The following is a 25,451-nucleotide window of genomic DNA, read 5'->3' as shown; positions in this document are numbered from 1 at the left end:
AGTGTGGAATTTCCTCTCCTTAGGGGCTCCTCTTAGATTACATTATTCACTTAGCTATCTCCTGTCAGGGAGATGGAACTGTTGGCCACCATCTGATCCTGGGACAGAACCAAATGGAGACATTTAAGGGGTTTTATGGTGGCATCAATTCCAAAATCTTTGCATGGTGCCGGTGTTGCCTTGGTCCAATTGAATGTCTACAAAATACCACCAGTGAGGATAGCATAAATTGGCAAACAGAGAAGAACGGAGTAGAAAGGAACTGTGTAATGAAAAATTGAGTAGTATTCCATCTGGTAAGCAAGCTTGCCTTTTCTTCTTTGGTGCCTGCCTAAGAACAGCTGACAAGTGATGGCTGTCCTGTGGCCCTGCATCCTGGTGGCTGCCCTAGGTGAGTCTTATGAATGATTTTACTCGGCACTAAGTTTTCACTCTTAGAAGCTAGGGATAATACATATGCTGTGCTATGAAATGATCACAACTGGTCATTTTTATTCGTCAGCTGTAAAATGCCAGTCTTGTGAAGCTACACAGAGACCAGCAATTTGTTTCTGACTTTACTCTTCCAATTACACATACATGTATAGTGTCACTGGATGGGGCTTTTTACAGAATATTATAATTGCTTGATAAACCTCTGCTTCTTTAGAAATTAAGCTTTCTGTGGCAGTTACATTGAGTTTGGGGTACTTCTTTTTAGATTTGCCTTTATACATGACAAATATATTTTTATTTTCCAAAACAGCCTTGGCTTTGTTACAAGCTCAGAGGGAGAGTCTTGTGATTTGTCATGGCTACAGATAACTGTACAGTATTTTGGTATCACAAGTTTTATATCCAGTCTTACAAAATCCACACAGGTGATGAGTATATCTCTAGACAGGTACTAAACATTGCAGGTTTGGAGGGTACAATTTCTCTTAAAAAACACTTTGAGCATGATGGCACATGCCTGAAATCTCAGCAATAGGAAGGTTGAGATAGAAAGTTCAGAAGTTCAAAGCCAGCCTGGGTTAAATATCAAGACCCTGTCTCAAGCCCGTCCCCCACCAAAAAACCCCCTTGAAACCCAAAACAAGACAAACAAAAATGTGTCAGAAACTAATTTTTTTAATTGTCTGGAATTATACTTCTATGATGCCATTAAGCCTACTGAATTGAGCTTTTGAGCCCAAATCAAGAATTTATGTTTAGGGCTGGAGGTATGGCCCAAGTGGTAGGCACCTGCCTAGCAAACATAAGGCCCTAAGTTCAAACAACAGTACCTCAAAAAAAAAAAAAGTAACTTATATCTCTGATGCTATTTCCCAACATCCCACTTTCTTCATGGTTCTCCTGGAGCTCATAGCTGAATTCTCAAATTTTAAATGTAACTGGAAATGGAATGAGTTAATCACAGAGATGAGAAAGGAATTTGGTAGCCAGGAAGCTGGGAACTAAAAGAAAAGAAAAATAAAAAGCTGGAAAGGACTTTTCTATTGGGTAGAGAAGAAAAATAGCCACTTATCATTAAAGTATAAAACTCCTGGATGTTTAACTTAAACGATAAAAACACATCTTCGTTAAATTTCATTAAATGCCAATTATTCTTTACAGAAAGTAATTGTCAACATGAAACTAAGATAAGATTGAAAAACGAAGGTAAGAAGGCAGAATTCTTAATGATATTTCTTTATAGTGTTCTGTATGTATGCTTGATTTTTGCTTTCAATGTAGCCAAAAAAGTGTTTTAATACTGTCTAATAACCAGTGCTTTACCGTAACTCATACTGAGGACATTTGTGACAAAGAAATCTGCCCTTTGGAATTTTACTGGGTTAATATCAAGATAATTTGTAAATATTCCTAAAGTTTTATTTTACTTTTTTGGTGGCACTGGAGTTTGAACTCAGGGCCTTGTGTTGCTAGGCAGGTGCTCTACCATTTGAGCCATGTCTCTAGCCCTTGATTTGTAAATATAAGGATGTTGAGTTGATCACCAGCACATGACTGCTCACTATGAGCTGGGAGTATGCTGGCATAAAAAAAGGAGAGAGAACCCTCTTCACGACTCACCAGCCACGTGACCTTGGACATGTCAATTAGTGTCTTAGGCATTCGATTTCCGTAAATCAACTTTTATCCTGGATATTCATGAAAATCAAATAAGATTGTGAACTTGTAAGGTGCAAGACCAATGTAAGATATTTTTAACCTGAAAACACACACAGAAAAGAACACTGACTGTTTCTGCTCAGCATGTCCACCGTGTGACATGCCAGTCTTCCTTTTGATGGCTGACTCATGACTGTTCCCAATATGCTCAGGGAGCCAGGTCAGTATAGTGTCATCTTGAAGAGCTTCGGCTTTGGATGCAGACCAGTTGTGTTTAAATTGCAGCCCCTTCCTTTAGCGAGTTATGACCTTGGGCAGTACAAACCTCACAGAGACTCTAGTCTAGTCTCTCACCTGCAGTAACTGTGTACTTTCACAGGGCCGTAGAACACTTCGCTCTGAAGATTGTTGTGAAAGTTAAGTCATATAAAGGCTTTAGCCTAGTTCTTGGCAATACAGCAAGTATTCAGTTAGTACTAGAGATTCAACAGAACCATACACTTAAATCTCCATTTCTTTGTGACCTCTCAGATGTATGGATAACGCTCACAATCCTGAAGATACATACTAAGACAACAATAGCTCTTTTCATCAAAGTGCCCCAAATGCTTTTAGATAGATGTACACGTCTGTGAGAGTAACTCTTCAAAACAAGGAAAACAAATATTTCTCTCATACTCTTCTGTTCTTCTTTTGAAATCTCTCTTACCTACAAGTACTTTATAGCTCAGACTCTAACACATTCTGCTTCCTAAAAACCATACAAGTGAATTATTTGAAGCTGATTATTGCTATTCAGAAGGCAATGTTAGTGAGGAATCTTTCCTGGGTCTGTTGATGGCTTCCATCAGTGACTGTTGAAACATCACTGAACTGTGAGTCATTTAGTGCTTGTGTGAATGTCACATTAGCTTTCAAGGGGCATCATTTACTGTTAATTAATGGTCACTTAAATCCTTAATCTCTCTCCTGTAATTGATCTTTCGCCTCAAGCAAATTTGCATTCATAGTAGGAATGTAATTTATTATTTTTTCCCATCTTAAACAAAGAACTCTTTCTTTCCTCTTTTGGTTTATTTAAGTGCACTTCCACTCACTTATTATTTTTCTCTTTTCATTTCTTGTTTCTCTTTTGCTTCTGGTCCTAGCTTCCAGAACTTTTTCTATTTACCTGAAGAGTTTGACACATTCTAGAAAGCATGTGTTTATGCACAGGAGGCCTATGGATCTTTTCCTCGAAAAGACAGCAGAGAGGCATTTGAGTTTTTATGAGCAGAGGGTATAGGGAACACATTCATTTCTGAGAATTATGTTTTAACCCCATCTCAGAGAGTTTCCTGCATTGAATCATACTCATTTCAGCATTTCCCCAACTGAGACTTGAATTGAGAGCTCCCAAGCGAGGTAAAAACAAAGCTGCCCAAAGCTAAGTTTGCAGGAAGAACACTGGGCCAGCTTTGCTTTACGTTCCTGCATTCCCTCCCCTGGGGTACGCCAGTGAGAAATGTTCTCAGGTAGAGAGATTCACAGCACACTTTTGACAATAACAGTTCACAAAAACCCTAAAAATGATGCTCGATGTAAACCACCCACCTTAGTCCTACATGCCTGAATAGCTAATTGCATTTTAGAGCTCTTGGGTGAATAGGTAGGAAGTTAAAATTGCTCATTAGCTCCCCACGTCCAAAGATATGGAAAGTGAGTGTTCCATTGCCCGCAATGAACCTGGGATGGCACCTCCAACCTTGTTGTTAGCATTTTGTTCACATTGACATTGATAAACCATAGAAATTTGCTGCCTGTGGTGCCAAGTGACATGGCATTATTCATAAAGAAGTGGGTATAAACAGGATTGTCTCACAGGGAGTAGCGATCTCATTTACAGTTTCCTGCTGGATCCTTTGGACTTTCAGCAGCTCATCAAAATAGTCATCAAAGCCACTGAGAGCCCAGGCGAATTCACACGCAGGACACCACAGATAGATTTCATCACGTACCATGTCAGGAGGTGTGCAATTTGCTTTAGTCCAATGACTTGGTGAAGCTTTGAATTCCCTAAGGGCTGGTGAAGCTTGCGAACAAAATATCCTTTTGTAATTCAGAGAGAGCCTCAGAAATTTGTCACTTTCAATTGTCGGTGCTCATCCTCTTGCTTTCTTCCTTCTGGCCTCTCCAGCCTCAGCACCAATCACTGCCACTCTACAAATCAAGATTCCTGGGTCAGAGGAAATGGCTGTTCCCTGAAACGAGACAGAATTTCCCCAAAACAAAGATCTCATTTTCTGACAAGTGCATTTTATTCAAAGACAGACAATGTGAGAAAAGAGTTTTGAGGAGAAAAGCATGAATTGGAATCACATTAATTCCATTTTGTAGAAATCCACACAAATGTTTGGACTCAATGATTTGTCCACTAAAAATGGGAAATCAAAAGAAAAAAAAAAAGGTGGGAGTTAAGTTTGAGCTAAGTGCACAGGTGGTTTCTTCTCCATGCCAGGAAGGGATGGTTCAGGAGTTAAGGGGTCTGTCTCCAGGATGAATGATTGCTGCATAAGGGAATTGTGTGTGCAATTTGCATTCTTGGAAATGGAGTTGATTTATTTATCTTTACAGTGAAATTCTCTATTTGGCCATCAACTTACTTTAAATAAGTGTTTGCCAAAGATCCCCCCAGCTAACTGTGAATTTATGCAGACTGGAGTGAGCTGAGTACTATATTCCACTAAAAGCCACCAAGTCCTCAACTGTCAGAAATCTCCTAAAGATGCTTCTTACTTTCATCTTCACAGTGATAGTTTTCTTTTCTAGGAATCCGAGCCACAGCTACGCCTCGCCCTAGGAATTCTGCTCTGCATCTCCTCACCAAGCAGTTATTACAGCAATATCACAAGGAAGTGAGGCCCGTTCACAACTGGGCGCAGGCCACCACTGTCTACCTGGACCTATTGGTTCATGCTGTATTGGATGTGGTAAGGACCATTTTGCTCTTTCTTATTCTGGTCACTCTCTTTTGAAATTACCTGTGCTTCATGTAGGATCCTAGAAGAGGCTCTATTTCTCAGACTACTCTTGCTACAGAAGTTGTGCTAGATTCATTTTAGCAGTTAGCATGAGGTAAAATGTTTATTTAGGGGCTGGAGGCAAGGCTCAAGTGGTAGAGCACCTGCCTAGTAAGCAGGAGGCTCTGAGTTCAAACTGTAGTGCTATATGTGTGTACATATATATATATGGAAAATCATGTTTTCTAGCCCCCTACTTACCTTGTAAAAGGCAAGCAGTCTAGAAATACAAGTTTCATGGAATTAAGGAATTTTAAGAATTGAAGTCATAGATCACAGTACAAATTTTATGAATATTGCTGAAACTGAAAATTGTAGCAGGTATCATTTTCTATGGTTCACATTTGTTACAGATAATAATAGATTTAAGAAGAGCTCCAGGCAGGAATGGGGATGGAGCTCAGTGATAGAGTGTTTGCCTCGCATGTGCAAGGTCCTGGATTCAATCCCCAGCACTGCAGAGAGAGAGGTGTACTCACACCTGTATTGCACTGTTTCAATTACTGGAACACTACAGAAGTCTTGAATACAGATAGTGGGAGTTTTCCAGACTCTTTTTTCTTTTTCCAATCATTCTGAATTTTCTAGACCCTTTGTATTTGCCTATAAGCTTTCATATTTACATATAAGCTTTATTTATTTACTTATTGGCGGTGCTGGGGTTTGAACTTAGGGTCTTGTGGTTGCTAGGCAGGTATTCTACCCCTGGAGCCACACCCCAGTCCATACATATAAACTTTAGAACTGACTTGTTAATCTCTACCAGAGGCATTTTGATTGGCATTGCACTGAATCAATAGGTAATTTGAGGAGAATTCGCATTCTAACCATGTTGGTCACCTGATCCGTTAGTTTATTGTATGTCTACATTTGTTTAGTTCTTTAATTTCTTATTAGTATTTTCTAATTTTCAATGCTTTGAACATGTTTAGTAAATTTATCCTTAAGTATTTCATGTTTTTGCTGCTACTATAAATAGTATTTTGAATTCAAGTCTAGCTAGCATACAAAAATACAATTGAAGGCCAGGTGGTGGCACACACCTGTAGTCCCAGCACTGAGGAGCTGAGGCAGCAGGACTCCAAGTTCAAGGCCATCCTGGAATGCATAAAGAGACCCTGTCTACACAACCAAAGAAAACTCATTTGAATTGCATAGATCAGCCTTACATCCTGTGACCTTGACATCTCTTTTAGAGACTTGGTTTTTTTGTATTCTTTCAGATAAGCTGGGTAAAAGATCATGCTTTCATAAAGCAAAGATAATTTTACTTCTTCCTTTTCAGTGCTCATACATTTCTTTTCTTTGATTGCCTTGTCATTTTCATTTTGGTCAGGACCTCAGTATAATGTTGAAAGAAGAATAGACTGCTCTATAAATATCAAATCAATAAATGTGGCTGATAGTGTTGTTAAAGCCATCTATAGCTCGTTTTGGCAGATTGTTCTCTTAGTTTCATGGAGTGGGTGCCAAAATGCCCAATAATAATTGGAGTTTTCTGTTTCTCTTTTGCTTTTCACAACTTTCACTTTATGTATTCTGGAATTCTGTTATTAAGCACATACATATTTAGGATTGTATGCTTTCTTGATGAACCAGCCCTTCTATCATTATGAAATATCCCTCTTCATCTTTGACAGTATTCCTGTTCTTGAATTTTCTTATGCTTTTCTCATGTATGTCTTTTGCCATCCTTCTATTTTCATCCTATGTCGTTTGATTTTATTTGTTTTTGGCGCTGGGGGTCGAACCCAGCACCGCATGCATGCTAAGCCCATGCTATACTGATGAGCTAAACCTCCAGCCCTAGGATGTCACTTGTGTTTGAATTGTTTCTTGTAGTTAGGGCTTGCTTTTTTCCTTTCTCATCTTTTGTTTTGAAATACTTATTAGTGTACAGAGAGTAATTAACCTGTAAGGAGGAATGCTTATCTTAGCTCACAGTTTTGGAGTTTCCTCCCCATGGTTAGTTGGCTCCATTACTTTGGGCCCGTGGTGAAGCAGCACAGCAGGCCAAAGGGTACAAAACCTCGACTGGAAACCAGAGTGGAGAAGGCTCAGTTCTCCTCCAAGGGCATGCCCCAATGACTTAAAGAGCTCCTATTAGGTCCCACCTCCTAAAAGTTCCACACTTCTCAATAGCACCAACGTGGGAACCAAGCCTTGAACACAGTCTGGCTCTGTGTAACCACCACCATAGTCAGACCATACAACTACCCCATCATCTCAGGACCCTGATGCTATTCTTCAGTATCACCTCCCTTTCTCCCCACAAATCCCTAACTTACAACAAACAGCTGCTAATCTCTTCTGAGCCTGCAGGCTTTTTCAAGGATATTGCATAAATGGAATCATACAGTAAGGATATAAACTTTGAGACTTCTTTCTTTTTCTTCTTCTTCTTTTTTTTTGGTGGTACTGGGAGTGGAACTCAGGACCTCATACCTACTAGGCATGTACTCTGCTACTTGAGCCACCCTGCTAGCCCTAAACTTTGAGGTTGACTTTTTTAGTTTAACTTCTTTAGGGTTCACTTATGTTTTTGTGCAGAACAATACTTCATTCCCTTTTGTTGCTAAGTAATGTTGTGGGTTATTGCTTTTTAAAACTGGTTTTAAAATCTATGCAATTTAATTGAAATCTTTGGTGTATGCGTCAACACCATCTTACCATTTGGTTTCTAGTCATTCGATCTGATTTTTTCTTTTCTGTTGCTTGTATGTATCCTGCCTTATCTCTGGCAATTAAAAAATTCTTCATAAATATTAAAAGCAGTAACAAATTTAAAAAATGGTTTTTACTATTTTATTTTAGTTCTTCTATTGGCTTTTTAGCTCTTTACCATCATAGTATATTTTAGAGTTTGCCTTCAGGATTTCTACTTACGCCATGAACATATTCCAGTAAACTGAGCTAGCATTGTGATACGTCACATAAAATGCAATACTAAGTGATCCGTTCACCTGTTCCCCATACTTTGTGCTACTTTCATCCTCAATTTTACATTCACATGCATGTACTCCACAATAAAATGTTATCATTTTAATGTTATTTGTTAAAATAATTTAATGGTTTCTCTTTAACTTATGTTAATGGAGGTTTTTTATGTTATATTTGTGATTCTCAGTGAATCATAGAATCTATTTTTTTTTTTGACTGAGACTCAGTCATTGTAATGCAAAAATGAATTTAGAACTTAGACTATAGGGTCTAACTTGTTGCTTCAGTGTGGTTTTTTCCTCCAATTTAGATAAACCTCTAATCAACGGTTTCTTATAAATAGGAATCTTTAAATGGTGCCCCTCAAACTCCCCTCTAACAACTAATTGCATTTTTCTCCAGTTTTATTTTCCCACTCATGCCAGTAAAAGTACCAGCTCTACAATCTTAGAAAATATTATTTAATTTAATGCCACGAAATACCCCCACACCAAAAGGCTTTGCCTCACACAATTCCAGTAGAAAACTCCTTTAAAGGCTCTTTTTAATTGGATATTGAACTAGAATTTTAAGGATCTAATTTCCTGGGGCTGATCCTTCACCTGGCTAAAAGAGAGATTATTTCTTGCCATGGAGTTGTCAGTGGGTTTTTATGGCCGTACTGCTTACCACACCTTGTTCAACAGAAAAGCATGATTTGACTAGACACAAGATAGGAGTGTGCCATGTGAAACTCAGGACAGAGAGACAGTCAGCCCTGAGTGAGCGACTGAGACTGCTCGCAGGCCTCTCCTCCTCCTTCTCCTCTCTGACTTCACACTAAGATTAAGTAGAATTGCTAAGCCTTTACTTCAGAGACGTATTTGGAGATAAATATAGAAAAGAAATAAAGTCTTTACATTAAGATTTTCCCTCAGAACAAATGCATCAAATTGAAACCGTTTACCTAACTCTTTCTTTGTACATATAAAAGAAAGCAAAATCAGATTCCTTACGGTAAGTGAGAAGAGCACAATAATTTTTCTGAAGAAAAATTTTTTTTGGTGGTGCTGGGGTTTGACCTCAGGGCCTGAGGCTTGCTAGGCAGGCACTCTACCACTTGAGCCACTCTACTCAAAAATATTTATGTGTCATTAGAATACATCAGACATATCATATCATTGCAGATAGCAAATTTTCTTTCAGAAATCTGGAAAATTCTTCTATCCTAACCCTCTAGTTCCATCCTTTCTACTATCTTACTTATCTCCTGCATCTACTCAGTGTTACGACAAACACTGAGTAGGGATCGCTTGCTTTCTTGCCTGTATGCTGTTCATTTTATTTCATCCACTGAATGTCTTTCTCTTCATTCTCCATCGGCACAATATGACAGCCCTCCAGATCACAGCTCCTAGAAGAAATTACCTTCAGTTCCCCAAAGTAATCGTGATGCCTCCTTCCTTGCAATCCATTTAAATCTCTGTATTTCTTGGTATGCATAGCTACTTGCTAAAATATCATATTCCCTAATTTATTGTAAGATACTTAAGAGAAAGACTATCTTATATTCATAATTCCATCACAGCCCTGAAGCACATGGTATATTTTGCTTCCAAGACACTGCATCAATTCTTGTCAAACAAATGAATAAATTTTTTAAAATTTAAGTATCAATTCTAGAATTAATTTTTTGGCAGTACTGGAGTTTTGAATTCAGGGCTTCATGCTTGCTAAGTGCTCTACCACTTGAGCCATGTCTTCAGCAATATCTGCTTTAGTAATTTTCCATATAGGATCTTGTGCTTTTTTTGCCCATAAAGGGCCCTGGACCAGGAGCCTCCTACTTCTGTCTCATGCATAGCTGGGATTTTAGGCACATTCCACCATATTTGGCTTGTTCTTTGAAATAGGGTCTCACTAACATTTTTGCCTGGGCTGACTTCAAACTGTGATCCTCCTAGCTCCGCCTCCCAAGTAGCTGTGATTACAGTGGTGAGCCACTATGCCTGGCCATGGACTTTTTTTTTTTGTAAATCAATGCTCCAAATATGCTTTCTAAATATCTCTATTACGGTTAGGTGGGCTAAGCCTAAGGTTAGCTTCAGGGGCAGGGACAGTGTTAAATGACTTGATGAAATCTCTCACAGATTCTGCACACATTGTGAACAGATAACTTGCTGGATTCAGCCGGCAACAGCTGAACTGCTGGCACTTGTGTTTGGAATGAAGAGCTTGCAGGCTGGCTCTCATCACTGCACCTCACTCCCACTATCATGTTTTGCCTCCTGTTTTGTTTATATAAAAGACTACAGTCTTGTCTTAGAATTTCTGGGTATTATGAGTACCTTAGGGAAATCTGATTACAGAGATAAGCTAGCTACTCAGCAGTGAAGAGTTTCAATTTGTTTCTATTGAGTTTTGTCAATTCCGAATCCCTGATACCTTTGTATTCCAGTCCATTGGCTAGAGCCTCACAAGCAGACGTGGAGGCATCTGTTTCTATAGTCTTGGAACTGGGAAAGATTAAGAATGTGGGAGAATTATCTGTATATTTGCTAACCGCCAATTTAGATCTAAATAGACTCCCTCTGTTTAGGAAGACTAATGAATTCCAATTCTCTGAAATATCCTTTGCTTCTAACAAGCAGGATGGAAGGTATCTAAAGAAAAAGAGAGAGAGAGAGAGAGAGAGAGACATACAGAGGGAAAAGCTGTGAATAATGCCACCAGAGAACCAATTATGTTCTCCAGCTGGCATCGAGAAACTTGTTTCCTTTGACAAAAAAAGATTTTTGTTTTAGCCTCAAACTACTTTTTGACGTCATGTTCTTTAGGGCTGAGTGATGCGTCCTCCCAGCTACCCCTTACAATGCTAGGGGAAAAGTCTTAACATAAAGCCATGGGCGAGAAGAGAAAAGGGAGCTAGCAGAGGACCAACCTGGCAATTAATAAGAATTGGATAAAATGATAGTGAGAATGAAACATTAACACGGACACTGAGCCAATGGGAGACATTCCCATCTTGGTATGACAGTGATGAAGAAACCAGTAATGACAATTAATGTTGCTTGTGAAAGCATCGTTGGCTGCTATACTCCTCGTTATAGAAGTTGTGTTTCAGACTTGTTTTTTCCCTGTTTGCCAGGAGTCCTCATTGGACTAGAATGGAACCTTCTGTCTCAGGTGGTAAGATTGAGGAAGAAGTGGTGTCCGCTTAATCTCGAGCTTGCAATAGAAGACTTTTTTTCAACTACCAGAACCCCTGCTGAGCCAATATTGGCTGGGAGTCCCCTCTGGTCCTCCTACAAGTTGTTCCTTGGGGAAATACTTGCGCATTCAATCTTTTCACTCTTTATTCTCCTTTCCAACCTGCCTTTCCTAAGTGTCTATTTAAAGTCCATAAAACCTGTGGAACAAGTGCATTCAGCCTTTGTTGAGCCGCTAAACAGGATCACCATTTCTTCTTTCTCAAAGTACCTAGAATTGCATATTCAGCAACTGTTTGCTTTCTTGATTGTAAAAAGGGAAACTTTAATCTAAAAGGTTTATTGTTCCTCTTTCCAACGATGCCCCCCGGTGGAGAGCCACTATGTATTCCTGTCTAGTCTGTGCACTGCTCAATTCCAGATACACCATTTTCATGGACCAGAAGCTTCCCTACCCCAGTCCAACCTGAGTGCCTTAGAGTGGAAGTCTTGACCTTGTGAGCAAAGACTATGTATTTTAATGTGGCTGGAGAATTTACTACATGATTGATTAATTAATTAATTAATTATTTTTTGATGGAACTGGGGTTTGAACTCAGGATTCCACCCTTTGAACCACACCTGCACTCCATTTTGTTTTGGTTATTTTGGTGATGGAATCTCAAGAACTATCTACCTGGGTTGGCCTTGAGCTGTGATCCTCCCAACCTCAGCCTCCCAATCTCAGCCTCCCAAGTAGCTAGGATTACAGGGATGAGCCACCTGTGACTAAATGGAGGAAATATTTCTAAATGTTCATTAAGTTCACTTGATCTACAAGGTGGATTGCCTCTAGGATGTTTCTGTGTTGAGTTTTTGGTCTGGATGATACATCCATTGATGAGAGTTGGGTGTTCATGTATTATTATTGTATTACTCTATCTCTGCTTTTAGATTCTAATGATATTTGTTTTCCATAACTGAGTATTCCAGTGCTTATATATATATATGTACCTATATATACAATTTTTATTTTTTCTTGTTTAATTGATCCCTTTATTATTATTTATCTCTATTTGCAGGTTTTTTTTTTTTTTTTTTTTGGTGGTCCTGATAGTTGCTTGCTAGGCAGTCACTCTACTACTTGAGCCACTCCTCCAGCCCTTACTGATAGTTATTTTTGGGATAGGGTCTTCTGTTTATGCCCAAGCCAGCCTGTAGTGCAATTTTCATATTTACGTTTCCTATATAGCTAGGATCACAGGTATGTGCCACCACACCCAGCTATTAGTTGAGATGGGGTCTCAATAACTTTTTGCCTGGGTTGGCCTTGAACCACAATCCACCTGATCTCTACCACCTGAGAAGTTGTGATTATATCCGTGGGTCACTTTATCTGGCTCCTTTATACAGTTTTTAATTTAAAATCTATTTTATTTGATACAAATATAGCTATTCACCAGGTGTAATGGTGCATGCAAGTAATCCCAGCATTAGAGAGGCTGAGGCAGGAGGACTGGAAATTTGAGGTCAGCCTAGGCTACACAGCAAGACCCTGTTTCAAACAAAACAAAACAAAACAAAGAAAACCAAATATAGCTACTCCTGCTCACTTCATTTTTAGTCTATGTGTGTCTTTACTGGTAAAGTGATTTTCTCAAAGACAGCATATCTTTGGGTCTAGCTTTTTTTTTTTTTCAGTTAGTGAATTTAATCCACATTCAAGGTCATTCCTGATAAGTGCCATTCCCCTGCCCTTTTTGCTTTAGTTTTTATTCCCCTCCCCACAAATACTGGGTTTGAACTCAGGGCCACTTGCTAGGCAGGCACCACTTGAGCCACTCCACCAATCCTTTTTTTGTGTTGGCTATTTTTGAGATAGGGTCTCACAAACTATTTTCCCAGGCTGTCTTGGAACCTCAGTCCTCCTGATCTCTGCCTCCTGAGTAGCTAGGATTACAGGCGTGAGCCACTGGAGCCCAGCTAGCCTTAACTCTTACATTCAGGCTTACAATCCACTTTGAGTAAATCTTTGTATATGATGTGAGATATTATTCATTTTCTTCTAATCCTCAAGAACATCATGCTTTCAGAATGTTCTTTAATAGATTAGATAGGAAAAGAAGTTGGTAAAGATATCTTTTTTGTTGTTGCTGCTATTTTAGTGTATCTTTTCGAAAACCCCTGACCCATTGCAGACATGTTCAATCACATCTGTTCTATGATCTAAAATATACCTTACTTACATTGAGCTTATTCAGTCTGTTTTATAAGCAAAGAAATTTAAACATAAGGTAACTTAACAGAAATGGTTGTCAGTATCAGTTGAGATAACATTTATTGAAAGATTGTGAATAGTATCTTGATTACAAATAAAATCTTAGCCTCATCTTTTTAAGCTTAGAATTGGCTAAGACTACATACCATTTTTTGTTTGATTAATGACAGAGTAACTAATTAGAGTGGAAAAGGGATTAGCAAATCATTCAGGATGTCAAATGCAACATGCTATTTTGCCATAGATAATATAGTAAAACTCAGTGACAGATGTGCTTAGAAGTAGGAACTGAGAACACCCAGGTATGGAATTCTCCGTATAATATTTTTATAACCAGCATTATTTGGTTAGGTGGTTAGGTAGTTAGGTTGGATTTTCTTCCCCTGAATTGTCATATTGTTGAATTTGCCTTTGATTCATTTACATTCTAAGATTTGTTGTGGGTTTTCTTTTTGCTTTTCAGGATGTACAGAATCAAAAATTAAAGACAAGTGTATGGTACCGTGAGGTAAATGATTGTGTTTCCTTGTATGCATGCTGGATTCCCAATATGGATCTGCTGAAAACAATACTTATTCTAAGGAATAGATATCAGCCTTATGTTTATAGTTCCTTAGATCTGCAGCAGACTTAAATCATTAGAATCCATGCAAGATGGACATCCATGGTTCCTGGTTGGGGCTACTACCTTAGGGAATTGGATGGGAAGTCCTTTCCCCTAACAGAGCGTACCAAGGGGCTGATAAATTGGATCAGGAGTTCAAATCTCTTCTCAGTTCTTCTGTGAGGTTGTCCTTGCTGCACTTTCATGAGCCTCCCTTTGGCAACTCCTCACAGGTTTGGAATGATGAGTTTTTATCCTGGAACTCAAGCATGTTTGATGAAATTAGAGAGATTTCCCTACCTCTCAGCACCATCTGGGCTCCTGATATCATCATTAATGAGTTGTAAGTGTGCTGGGCATATTTCTGTGTGACTTTGTGGTGGTTGTTGTTTTGGTTTGGTTTTGGTGTTTGAGATAAGGTTGGCCTCAAATTCATGGTCTTCCTACCTCAGCCTCCCGAGTGCAGGGATTACAGATGTGCCTCACCATGCCCAGCTATCTGTGAGGTTTAGACTGCTTAGATTACTCAGGCCAGTTGCTGCTTACTTCTAGTCCTTGTTACTTTTTTTGAAAGGGAGTCTATTCTGGGGAATAGTCAAGTTAGAATTACCATAAGTTGACATCATTTAAGATACAGATTTGATTATCAGTGCTTTGAGGTTATTGTTTATGTCCATGAGGTAGCAGTACCAAATAAACTAACCAATGAGACTGTCACTGCTGAGCCCATCTTTGCCAGGGTGAATCATCTCATAGGAAATACAGTTCTGTCTTTTCGGTAGTGGCTAGCTCTGAGACTCATGGTCACTACCATCTCATAGTTAGTTCTGTGTGTGTTTGCAATGACTGAAGCTCTCTGTAACAACAGCTTCTGTTGTGTTTCAGTGTGGACACTGAAAGATCCCCCGACCTTCCCTATGTTTATGTGAACTCATCTGGGACCATTAAGAACTCTAAGCCCATCCAGGTGGTCTCTGCATGCAGTTTACAGACATATGCTTTTCCCTTTGATATCCAGAATTGCAGTCTGACCTTCAGCAGCATTCTGCACACAGGTAAAGCATGAGAGACACACTCTGCTTGTTGGGAAACACACCTGTGCTGGGTTGACATATATTTATGCATAATTGGCTATTTAAAAATCCAAATCTCTTCTTGCAGTTATTTGGCTCCTGCTACAATTCAGACCAGGTACAAACTTTTAGCCCACTGTTGCTATTAATTTGCGATTACAATATTAGGACTTCACTGACATTGAGAGTGTTGGAGAAGGTCACAGTACAAGCACCATCATTCTGTGGAGAGTGGACCCCAAGCTCTAAATTCATAGTTTTATTTTTAATGGTTGGAAAGATTTCATTCTTTGCCTCTACTTCCTAAAAAAACAGCAAGAAAAAGCAGTAAGGCTGCATGTGCAGGGGGCAGAAAACTGGGGGTTAGAAAAGTGGGATGTTATTGCTACCTCTTTCTCACCAGGAAAGTAAATTATGTCTGTTGTTTCCAGTGGAAGATATAGACCTGGACCTCCTGAGCCACAGAGAAGACATTACTCATGACAAGAAGGTGTTTTTGAATGACAGTGAGTGGGAACTCCTTTCCGTCTCCTCAACATACAACATCCTGCAGAGCAGCGTTGGAGATTTTGCACAGATTCAGTTTAATGTAGGTTTTTCTCCTTCCTGCCCCATTGCCCACTTCTCTGCAGTTCTCAGCCTTCTCTGTTGGGTGGAAGAATCTCTGCTGTGTTACATTTCTCATTCATTGTCACCCAAGAACAGTTGGGTCAGATAGCTCTGCACATCTACCTGTATTCTGGCATTTTAGAGAGCAGAGGTCCAGTAAGAGATCCTGGGCTCCTGGTATAGATACTCCACAAATGAACTTAGAAAGAAGGGTATTCAGATATGAGAGACCTGACCACTCTCTGCACCAGGAATCCTTAAACTTTTTCAACACATACCAACATTACCATTTCTAATTGCTGCAGAGGAAAAACAAAAACACCAAACACAATGGCAAAACACCACCTGTACAATGATACATTAGAAAAATAGTCTTATCAACATCATTGTCCAGCTTTTAACTGAGAAAGTTATCAATTAGTTGCAGGTGCATAAGATGATCATATTATTAATTTGAATAACTGAAGGGATTAGCCAACAATCACCAGCAGAACCCACAGACACTACCAGTAGCTTCTGGGTCAGAGGGAATAAGGACATGATGGGAATCCATGGTCCTCTGATGGCCCCCTGGGACTGCTCTTGGCTGCATTGTTCCTAGGGAAATTTGTTGGGAGGCGGGGTGTTTAGGCTGGATGCAAGAGAGCAAAACTGCAGAGGCAACCATTCACCCTTCTCTGGTTTTCCTGGCAAACCATCTTAACACATGACCAGTAGACTCAAGCATTGGTATTCAGCAGTGTACTCTGATTTCCTACATTAAAGTCAGCTAGTGGTGGAGGTAGTCTGTGGTTTTTGGGAGGGAAGGGGGGAGGGTTCCTTCATGCCAAGTAATGGATCCAGTTGAAAATAGAGGCTGCAATCAGGCTAGGAATTCTCCTAGAAGCAGACCTTTGGAGTAAGAAGGCACCTTTAGACTAGACTAAGGTGCTATAGCTACAAGGATATCCAAGGGGTAGTGATGAAGTAGGCTATTATTGAGGGCACAGCTGTCCTCATCAGTTAAAAGGTATTATGTGGCTTTCCTGCAAAACACTTGTTAAACTGGGGACTCTAAGACACAGCTGGGGTTCGAAGCTGACCGATGTATATTACTGACCAGTAGCTAATCACTAGAATATACCTTTCTAGCAGTGGAGTGGGCTTTGGGTTATTGCCTAGAATTCTGCTTGGTTTTTAGCAAAGTCTGCATGGTAGGTCCCTTGTCCACTTTTGGTTTTCTTCTTTTTCTGGTGCTGGGGGTAAAACCAAAGACCTCGTGCATGCTAGGCAAACATCCTACCATGGAGCCACATTCCCAGCCCTTGTCCACTTTTTTTTTTTTTTTTTAGAGCGAGAAAGAGAACAGGGAAAAAACAAGAAAGTTGTTTTTTTACTTTCAACGAGTTTCTTGGCTAAGAGTAAACACCTCATTAATTTTAAAGATATCAGCCTGCAAACATTATTAATGCAGCCCAAATAATGGAGAGAATTAAAGGGAAATGTGAAGGAGCAGCACGTACAAGGTGGAACATAGTCACCTACCAAGTACTCTGAGGACACTGCACACACCATTACCCACGCTGCACGGAGGAAACAAACAGAGACAGGAGACAGGGCAGGTAAACAGGAGTGTGAGTGCATGCATATACATGTGCGTGCTCCCTCTCTCCTTTGGCTCTCTCTCATCCCTCCCCGCCCCCCATGGAGTCACCATTATTGGTAGTTACATGTCATCCTTTGCCCTAAATATTAATTTTTTTCTCAACAGCAACTGAAGGTTTTAATGTGCTACCTCCATTTGGAATATGATGAACAGAGATGGTAAAAAGATTACTTAACAGAGGAAAGGTTTCCCTGGATCTAGGAATTGTGGTCTAGTTCCATTGCTCTCTTCACTGTCATGTCCCCTCCCTTTTACAGTGCTTACATGGAGGCATGTTGGAGGTAGGCATCCACTCAATTTCATGCTCTTGGATCTTTTCTTGGATGCCTTTGCCATGGGGGCCAAGGTGGGTTCCCTAGAAAGACTGGCTTCCACTTTAGTGCTCTGGAATGGAGTAGCCCAAGAATTCTGAGTAGAGTCACGGATCATATTAGCCAGACTCAGGAGTGATTCTGCAGCTTTGGAAAGACTTAAAGTAGGTTCCATAACTATCACTGTTCAGCTCTCAACTCCTCAGCCTCCATGCTTGAAGCTGCCGTGTGTACCATGCCTGGGTTAGTTGTTCTCCAACTACATCAGACATCTCCCTCTGAATTTATTATCAAAAGCATCCTGGCATCCTTCAGTTGGCCAGTGATGTGAATTTCAGAGCCCAGTTCCATGCCAACATTGGACCCACCAAGATCCTGACTGCAAAGGGCCATCTCCCTCCTAATCTAATCACCTGCTGTGTTCCCAGGTCAGGCTGCCCTGCAGGAGGCTGGGGACATGTGGGACAGGCAGGAGAGGCAATGATCTACTCTAAATACACCATCATCTTATGCCTAACATACACTGCTGCTGTTTATACTAAATCAAATGCTCCGGGGGCCCTGTTAGTTTCAGTTGATGTGCAATCATAGCTGCTGGAGCTGGGACATGTATTGTTTATCAGAGGGCAACGCTGATGCTTTGGAGTCAGGCTACATTCCACAGGGGCCCAGTTAAGACTATTTCCCCTGTAAGGATGTTTCTGTGTAGCTTGGGACCCAATCCAGCAGCCATAGGAGGGAAGTTTTCCTCCAATTCATTATTGGAGGTGCTGGTTCCCAGAAACAGCAGGGTGAACATTCAATTTCTGTATGGCAGTGATTTTTTTTTTTTTAAAGAATGAGAATAGATGTGGGAGATGGTAGGAATAAAATTTAGAAATTCATTTTGGATGGAAAAGGGAACTAAACCAGCCCAATCACAAAATTTTCATACTGAGTGTTCATTCAGGCAGGAATTGGGGTGCCCATAGAGAACGCCTAGAAAAATGATAAGGGGAATTTGGGAAAGAAAAAAATCCCCTTTTTCTGTCATAATTTTCCTTTCTAGATTAAAGTAATTTTGTTGTGATTCCCACTGAATTCAGTTTATAAACTTGACAGAAGATCCTTCCTTCTAAGCAGAGAGAGAAAGAGAAAAAGAGAATTTAAAGTCTTAAAGCTTTAGAAATCCTCCCAGAATCCCTCAAGTAGTCAGGAATTCATGGACTTTCTGCTATCCAGGCCAATCCACAGTCTAGATCCAAGAAGCTTTCATTCCAATACAAGGACTAACTAAAATGGCAGCAACCATCCCATTCTTTCTGAATTGGGAATGTTGGGAGGGGCTTAGGAGATGAGGAAAATGGGTTTCAGTATGAAGCGTGAGACTGGGTGTCAAAATTCCAACTATGTCATAAAGATGGTCATGCAAAATTGAATACTGGTGGGGTCTACCATCAAGAAGGCAATTAGAGGCTAACCTTGGGGCCTGTTTCATCTCTAAGGAGCTCTCCACACACACATTCTGAATTAGATTGATCTCTTTCATTAACATCAATAGGCTCCAAATACCTTTGTGTACTTATTATTACCTGGCTTTAATGGATAATGAAATTGTGGCATAATATTGCTAACACCTGAAGGGTGTCTAATGGCGAACACGGACTGAAACTAAAGTGCTTTTTCTTCCCTTTCTGTGGAATTTAAAGGCACCAGCTCCTTTAGTCCATTAGAAGTGATGGGCTCTAGGTAGGGGCAGGTTTACAGATAGCAGTGTCTCACTAAGTTGGTGACACATCTTCCCCCCAGCAGAAGCAGGGGATACTGGTTGTGGTATGACTACGAGAGGTGGCCCTCAGAAAGTCTGACCTCAGTGGGCTATCCCCCATGTGAAATAGCTTCACACTCCTACTCCATTGGAACTAAAGGCAGCACTGTTAACAGACTCCAGTGCAATTCCACAAATGCCTTTTCAGCTCGTATCATGGTAAACACTTAAGACAGAGATGAATGAAAAAGTTCTTGATATCTAACCATTGTGGTTATATAACAAAATGCACAAAATTGGGCACTTGCTCTATGTCCTTAAGAGTGTACAGATATAATCCTCACATTCCTATGAGGTGGGTGCTCATGGCATCTGCATTTTTATAAACTGAATTGAGGTGCAGAAAGAAGTGACTAGTGGAGCCCAGACTTGAACTTAGGACAGCCGACTCCAAAACCAGCTGCCTAATTTTGCTCCTTTCTGGGGCAAAATTTCTCTCCATCCACAGACTTGTGAGCACCCAACCACCAGAGTCTGGTTTCTGAAGTCATAAGAAAAGGCAAGGCAGGGATCTGTTCTATAAATGAAACTAATTTTCTAGTATTTATCATAGTGTCTAATAACCTGTTTACACTCTATTAGTTTGTTGAACAAAGGAATAAAGGGCTCAAGATCAAATGAGATAATGAAAACAAAAATTTCTGAAAACTGTGATAAAATTGGAGTTTCTTTAGACTGCATTGGGCCTATAGAGAAATTAATCTAGTCCAGCGGTAGCATGGCCCCTCAACCTAAAGATAATGGTTTGTTCTGGAAGAAAACACAAACTGTAGGTCCTACTTGGTTTATCTTAGGAATAAGAACGTGCTTACTAAAAGTAAGAGGATGGATGAGGTGATCTTGTAGGACCTATCTAGCTTTCTAATTTTTTAAGCCAGATGAAGATGGAGAGTTTCTTTGTTTTATTTCATAGCAGAAGGTAATTGTCCACACACGTACCTGTGTTTTTTCCTTTTGCTTTTAGCTACTGTTGTAATAGTGAGGAATAAATAGCCTCTTGATGGATAAATTACATCTTTTGTATGGCTCAATGCAAAATAAAAATGGGAGGTCCTTTTTCAAAAATTATTAAGAATTTCAGAATAGTACCAGAGAAGCTTTAAACCAAGTGCAGGGCCCTTGCAAGTACAGGGCCACATTTGGCTGCACAGGTCACATGCCCAGGAAGCCATCTGCCTCCCAGTCTCTTAACTCTTCTCATCCATCTCCCTCTATCTTGGAGACCTATGACTGATAAAACTGTACTTTCTTAGAAATTGGGAACTTGGAAGAGCCACACTACCCATCTTTGGTTTTGATGGTAGAGAGGCATCATATCTGCTTGTACTTATTATATAGGAATTTTATTTAAAGAGCACAAAGCTCTTCTCAGTTGTACCCAAGATGTTTGTTGAGGCAAAAGTAAGCTGCTTTTTAAATGCGAGGGTTGGGGGATCAAGACATGGGAAGGTTGAGTACCTCACACCAGATCACTTATACTTGCACATATAGGCTTTTAAAATAAGCACTCTGGAACTTTGTTCCCGTGGCTGTAAGTCTGGGTTCTTTCCACTTGACTAACATGCCTACTTGTACTCTACTTTACAATGGCATTCTTAGACTTTCTTCCCTTTCATGTATTCTCTGTCATGAAGTCTTTAGGGGGTGCTGCCATGTCTACCCTCCAGAGAAGCAGGTTGGGTTGCCCCATCTCCCCATTTTACAAAGCCAGATCACCAGTAGGCCAGACAAGGTCACAACATAAAACTCCCATGGAGTCTGACCACTTAACCTCCTTTCTACTGTCCCTTCCCACAGCCATGTCAGTCAAAGTGCAATGATGGAGCTGGAGAGGTGCAAGTTGATGACAGTTAATTTTATTGTTTTTCTTGTTGACTGCACTTTGGTGAAATGTGTTTTAAGCAAATTATTGCAAAGCAGCGAGTGTTGCTCTGGTGTAGATATTTGCAGCCAATTATGTTTAATGTGAAAGACAACAGCCAGACTACAATCCGCCAAACAGCTCTGGCCTGCCAAGCTCCACTGAGTCGAGATGTGCTCCAGATCCCATGGCTGGAGAGCCTTTGTTCTCACCAGCAAGGTGGTGTCTGGACTCCCCCAGCCAAGCTGTTCCTCCACCACCTTCTGCTCCATCACTGGCCCCTGCATATCATCTGTGCCTTGGCTCATTTCTTTGTGAGTGTCTTCCAGAGCAGGAGAAGATGAGGGAAAAGAGGCTGTGTACCACACAAAGGTCCAGGCCGATCAAGAGTTACAGAAGAGTACCAGGGAGTCAAAAGATGTGAAGTACACCCCAGCTCTACCTCTCACTCAACTTACTGAAGAGGGCTAGGCTCTTTTTTCTTCTTCTTCTTTTTTTTTTTCTTTCTGAAAACTCTATAAAGTAGAGGATAGCTATTACCTAACAACAACTTGGCAGTGAGGATTAATAAATCATATTATACGCATAAAAACCTCCAGCATACTAACATATAGAAGCCATCCATTGTTTGGCAAATCAAAAAATGGGAGCTATGGAGCATTATTTTTGTACAAATCCAATAGCAAAGGGCCCAGGATGTTCATTTGTTTGATAGGCCTTTATTTAATACCCTCGGTAGGGTCTCATTTTGGGGCCCTTGGTTGAATATTATCATCTCAGAGATGGGATGAGATGAGAATTCACCATCTTGTGGAAGCAGCAGCCCTTCCATTTCCTGGTTTCTTTTCAGGAAGGATAAGAATTGAGTATGCCCTTCCCTTCCCTTCCCTTCCTTTTTTCCCTTCCCTTCTCTCTCTTTTCTTTTGAGACAGGGTCTCACCCTATAGTGCAAGCGGGCCTGGAACTCCCTATGTAACCCAGCTAATCTCAAACTCATGACCTTCCTGTCTCTCTGCACAGCTTTCTTTTTCCTCAGGTCTGGGTAATTCTCCTAGCCCTTGTTCCCTTCAGGCCTAATGGTGGTATCAGCTCTCAGTTCTCAGAAAGCCCTCCTTCTTGTGGGTTCTTTATGCCCTTGCCCCACCTTGTAAATAGTCCCTTTATCGACTCTACCTGAAATTTCCCCCTGTTGATTGTACTATTCATTCCAGCCCAGACTCTGCAGATCCCCAGGTGCTAAGGGGCTGGGGATTCCAAGTGAGTAGATAGACCGAACTGAAAATAATACGTTGTATTGCACAAGTTCTTTACGAGAAGGAAGATTTTAGTTTTAAGATAGTTTCTCATCAACTATGTGAATTTGGACAAGTAATTCAACCTCATTTGAACCTCTATTTCCTTGTTTGTAAAATGGAGACAGTAATACCCAGACCTCAAAGTTGTGAGATTGAATATGATAAACATATGAAACATTTAGTCTAGTTTCTAGCACACAGTAAGTGGTAAACAAATGCTAACTGCTTCTTCTTAAAATAGCTGTCAATAATATTAATATTAGCTCCATGTTAAGGCTTAACGGATTTTCTCTCTTTCTGAACCACAAAATAGGCTCAAACATAGTTCTAAGATAAACTACAAAGACTTTTCACATCATACAAAAATTTTGGGACTTAAGGGATTGTTCTTGGCTCTGAATTTGGCCAAACATTAATCCATCAGCTATATTCAACAGATTCCTTGCCCCTGGCCAGGTGGTGATTCGCAGGTGCCCCCTAGCCTACGTCGTGAGCCTGCTGATTCCCAGCATTTTCCTAATGCTTGTGGACCTGGGGAGCTTCTACCTGCCTCCCAACTGCTGTGCAAGGATTGTGTTCAAGACCAATGTGTTGGTGGGCTACACTGTCTTCAGGGTCAACATGTCTGACGAGGTGCCAAGGAGCACAGGGAGCATCTCTTTGATTGGTAAGAAACTCCAGGCTTACCTGACACTCCTGTCAGGTATGTCAAGTGTCATATTTCAGATTGGAACTGGGAGACACACCAGAGACTATAGCTAACTACTCCTTCTCTGCTCTGGTGTCTTCTCTAGGGGTTTTCTTCACAGTCTGTATGGCCCTCTTGCTTCTCAGCTTGTCTAAGTCCATTGTGCTGGTCAAATTCCTCCATGATGAGCGATGTAGTGGGAAGGAACAGCCCCTCTTGTGCCTTCGAGGAGACATTGATGGTGACGGGTCTAGAATGGACTCCAGGGCCCAGTGTGCTGGGATAACAGGTTTGTGAGAAGCCTTAAGATTCCTGTTCTGTCTCCTTTATCGCCTCTAGTGCCAGTGTTCATCGGGGAAAACACCAGGCCATGGGCCGGACTGTGTGAAGAATCTGAAACACCTGCCTCTTAGTCCCTGTGTTGCATTTTATATTAGGTGCTGGCACTGAAAGTCACCTCCTGCTCGCTGGAGGTCATTTTAGCTTGAAGGTTGTGTCCTCAGTCACCCTTAGCTTGTTTAATTTTCCAGTTTCAACCAACTACTTAAAGTGACTGAGCCATTGACTCCAGAATAGTAGAGTTTTGGCATGCAAGCTCTCTCTCTCTCAAAATCTCTCCAATTGCTTCATGTGAACAAATATATGAATCATCCCAGCCCCTGAAGCTCCAAGTGAGTCAACCTGGATTGGCCTCTAGCTCAGAAATTCTCGTAGTTGGATCTAGTTGATATACACCTGTTTACACAATAAAGCTCTGCCATGTTCTCTGGACTTCCTTCAGTACAGCTGTGCCTCCCCATATCAGGTGGGGAAAGAGTACCCAACCCACTGTCTAGTTTTTTCCCAACCTTCCTTGAAGGAAAGGAAAGTTTCAAGGGAAAGTTCAGCCCCTGGCTCATCCAGAGTGTTTTCTTCTATTATGCAGAGTTCCCAATCTGTCAAGAGTACCAGTCCCAGTCAGGAACCCTGAAGGAAGTCTGGTTCCAGCTTCAAACCTTCAACAACCACCTCCGAACTCAGGACCAGATGGACCAACAGGAAGTCGAGTGGCTAGAGCTCCTGTATCGCTTTGATCAACTGCTCTTCCGAAGCTACCTTGCCATCCTGGGGCTCTACGCCATCACTCTGTGCTCTCTCTGGGCGCTGTGGAGTGGTTTATGAAAACTGAAATTGCTGTCTCAATCAATGTGCTGTCCTAGCACCTAGGGAAAGCTGAAATTGTTTTTGAAGGGAGTTTGAAAGGGAAGGAATAGTGGGTTTAAAAGCTTCCAACTCCCCTTTTCACTGAGTCCACCTTATGGAACAATGACTCAGGAATTATATCTTCATGATGAATATATATAAACAGTAACAAGAAAGCCTGTTCTCCCCAGTAACAACCATCAGAATCTCAGAAAATTTATAGACAAACACACACACATGTTTAAGCAGGTTTTTGTTTTTTTAAGTATAAGATCACTCCATTTCAAAATTCTGTCTTGGTCATTTATTCTGTCATTCACTCAAAAAAATTTTTTAAAAACCCTCACTGAGTGTTGATTAAGTCCAGACACTGGTAGGCACACCAGAGAATATAAAATAAGTCAGTCATAGATCGTTCTTTACTTGATTCGATTCCCATGGTCAACTCTGAACCAATCAGAATGCAGAACTCCGCCATGTCTATTTCTTTTGAAGCTCTTGCTCCCACTCTCCCAGCTGCCACTGCCTCCATCTTCCTTCTATGCCATAGAGAATCTGGAGCCATCTTCCTCCTGTGCTGAGGCTTCCAGCTCCTGTCTAGCACAGTATTTAGTGAACACACACCGTGTGTAAGGACCTGTGCTCCTTGGAGTCAAGGAATTTGGGATCCACAGTCCTTCTATTAGTCAAATAGGACTGCCATAATAAAATAATACAGACTGTGTGGCAGCCTGAACAGAGTTTATTTTCCCATCATTCTGGAGGCCATGTGTCTAAGGTTAAGTTGCCTGTAGGGTTGATTTCTTCTGAGACCTCTCTCCTTGGCTTCTAGACTGCT

At 40.7% G+C, this 25,451-nt stretch overlaps 1 protein-coding gene across 1 annotated transcript; it reads left to right on the top strand.

Moving 5' to 3' along the window:
* The first annotated feature begins 351 nt into the window (after positions 1-351).
* Positions 352-24,592, top strand: Htr3b (5-hydroxytryptamine receptor 3B). The gene is made up of 9 exons (XM_074057500.1): positions 352-391; positions 4,903-5,063; positions 14,002-14,046; positions 14,376-14,485; positions 15,028-15,197; positions 15,647-15,804; positions 23,200-23,410; positions 23,538-23,720; positions 24,357-24,592. The coding sequence occupies exons 1-9, from the start codon at positions 352-354 to the stop codon at positions 24,590-24,592; spliced, it is 1,314 nt and encodes a 437-aa protein (XP_073913601.1).
* Positions 24,593-25,451: the final 859 nt, after the last annotated feature.

The sequence above is a fragment of the Castor canadensis genome, chromosome 2, assembly GCF_047511655.1.
Source record: "Castor canadensis chromosome 2, mCasCan1.hap1v2, whole genome shotgun sequence".
NCBI classification, from domain to species: domain Eukaryota; kingdom Metazoa; phylum Chordata; class Mammalia; order Rodentia; family Castoridae; genus Castor; species Castor canadensis.
The sequence above is the reverse complement of the archived record's forward strand: the minus strand, read 5'-3'. Positions and strand labels throughout refer to the sequence as shown.